The 2,240-nt window shown below is 37.9% G+C and overlaps 1 protein-coding gene across 1 annotated transcript; it reads left to right on the forward strand.

The window, feature by feature from the left end:
- Window positions 1–447: 447 nt before the first annotated feature.
- Window positions 448–2,022, forward strand: LOC129956599 (uncharacterized). The gene has a single exon (XM_056068528.1). The coding sequence runs from the start codon at window positions 448–450 to the stop codon at window positions 2,020–2,022; it is 1,575 nt and encodes a 524-aa protein (XP_055924503.1).
- Window positions 2,023–2,240: the final 218 nt, after the last annotated feature.

A 2,240-nucleotide genomic window follows, 5' to 3' on the forward strand; every position in this document is an offset into this window, starting at 1 on the left:
CTTTTGATAACCTCGTTTTACTGGAAACTCAAATTCGCAACGCATTTGTAAGGAGGAACCACTTTGTCTCCATATTTTTCGATATTGAGAAAGCTTATGACCGTGCATGTTGGTATGGTATACTTTTAACACTTTTCAATCTCGGTTTTAGAGGAAATTTGCGCATTTTTATAAAAAACTTTTTGTCATATCGCACTTTTAGAGTTCGAATGGGGAACTTTTATTCTAACAATTTTATTCAAGCTGAGGGTGTTCCTCAGGGAAGTGTCCTCAGTGTCACTCTTTTTATTGTTCATATAAGTCAAATTTTAAATCAATTACCATCATCTGTTCATGGAAGCCTCTACGTTGACGATCTCCAGATTTCATGCCAAGGAAGTAATATGCATTTAATTGAAAGACAGCTTCAAAATGCAGTCAACAAACTAGTAACATGGTGTGATGAAAATGGGCACACCATCTCTCCAGAGAAGTCGGTGCCTCCATTTTTGCAGAAAACGTAATTTTCACTCGGAACCTAATATTTATATTCGTAGCCATGCTATTCCATTTGTTGATGAAATACGTTTTTTGGGGGTCGTATTTGACCACAAACTCACCTTCAGTCCGCATGTTTTGTACTTGCGAAGGAAATGCGAGAGAACCTTGAACATCTTAAAAGTCCTCTCCAGAACTTCTTGGGGAGCAGATCGAGCCTCCCTAATCCGTATTTACGAGGCAGTCATTCTTTCCCGTATCGATTACGGATGCATGGTGTATGGATCCGCACGTCCTAGTGTTTTGCGCAGACTGGATACTATCCATCATTCTGCATTAAGAATCTGCTCTGGTGCCTTTCGAACATCCCCCATAGAAAGTTTATACAATATTTGTTATCAACTACCTCTCTATTTAAGGCGTAAAAAAATTGCCGCCTTGTATTACTTCCGAACGCAGTCTCTCTCGAAGCACCCTATATCAGAATTAACACTTCCAGCAAGTCTTAGGAGAATTTATGATGCTCGTTCCTCCTGCATTCCACCGTTCAGTGTGAGAATGAAAAAGCTTTTGCAGGACACGGACTTTAATTTAACAATTATGTCTACAAATGTCTTTTGCTTTGCCCCATGGGATAATCCAGAATTTTCCTTTTTAAATCCATTTTCTGGATGTGATAAATCCACAGCAGCATCTGTGGTTTTTCAACAGATATTTCTCTATCATCGCTGTCAGTATTCATCTTTCATCCCAGTTTTTACAGATGGCTCGAAATCAGATGGACATGTCGGATTTGGCATTGTACTTCCATCTGGTACACTGAGCTATCGTTTACATACCTGTTCTTCTGTTTTTACTGCGGAACTAATGGCAATTTCCTCTGCCCTTCAGGAAATTTCGATGTCTACTTATCGCAGTTTCATTATTTATACTGACAGTATGAGTGCTTTAGAGACGCTTTCCCATCCCGACAATCAAATGCATCCTGTCGCCTTAGAAATTCTAAATACTTTAGTCCTTCTTCGAAATAAGACATTTAATATTTTATTTTGTTGTGTACCGAGTCACTCGGGCATTTCTGGGAATGAGGCAGCAGACTGTGCTGCAAAAGCTGCTTCTTCATTTCTTTCACAAAATATTCCTTACTGTGATGCGAAGAAGTTTTTTCTTTGTCATCTTTATTCCACTTGGCAGGCAAATTGGAATGAGCAAGTTGACAACAAATTGCATACCATTAAATCTTTCATTGGATTATGGCCTGTACTCCCTGTACGGGGGTTGGATGTTAAATTGACCCGCCTCCGTATAGGACACACCCGTTTTACTCATCGTCATCTCATCTTGGGTGAAAGGGTGCCAATTTGCCCCACTTGTCATACTGCTTTTAGTGTGAAACATATTTTAATTGAATGTCCCGATTTTAATGTCTATCGTCATAATTTTTTCTATTCGTCTTCTCTTAACTTGCAAGATCTAGTGGGTGAAAAATACCACCCAAATATTTTTAAATTTTTAAGAGCTATTGGTTTTATCAACTATATATAACACCTATTTCATCTGTTTGTTCTTCCTTTTATGTTAAATGTATTTTTATTTACGTTAATCATTGTCTTACGTTAAGACAGTTTTTTAATATTTGTATCGACGCATCTTACGTGGTTTTTATTACTTTCACTTGTTTTTAAAATGTGTAGTTTTAAATATCTGATCTGATTTTACCGTATGCTTGGCGCAGTATAGCCAAATATGGCTCTTGCGCCAAT

Source organism: Argiope bruennichi, chromosome 11, assembly GCF_947563725.1.
Source record: "Argiope bruennichi chromosome 11, qqArgBrue1.1, whole genome shotgun sequence".
Classification (NCBI taxonomy): Eukaryota; Metazoa; Arthropoda; class Arachnida; order Araneae; family Araneidae; genus Argiope; species Argiope bruennichi.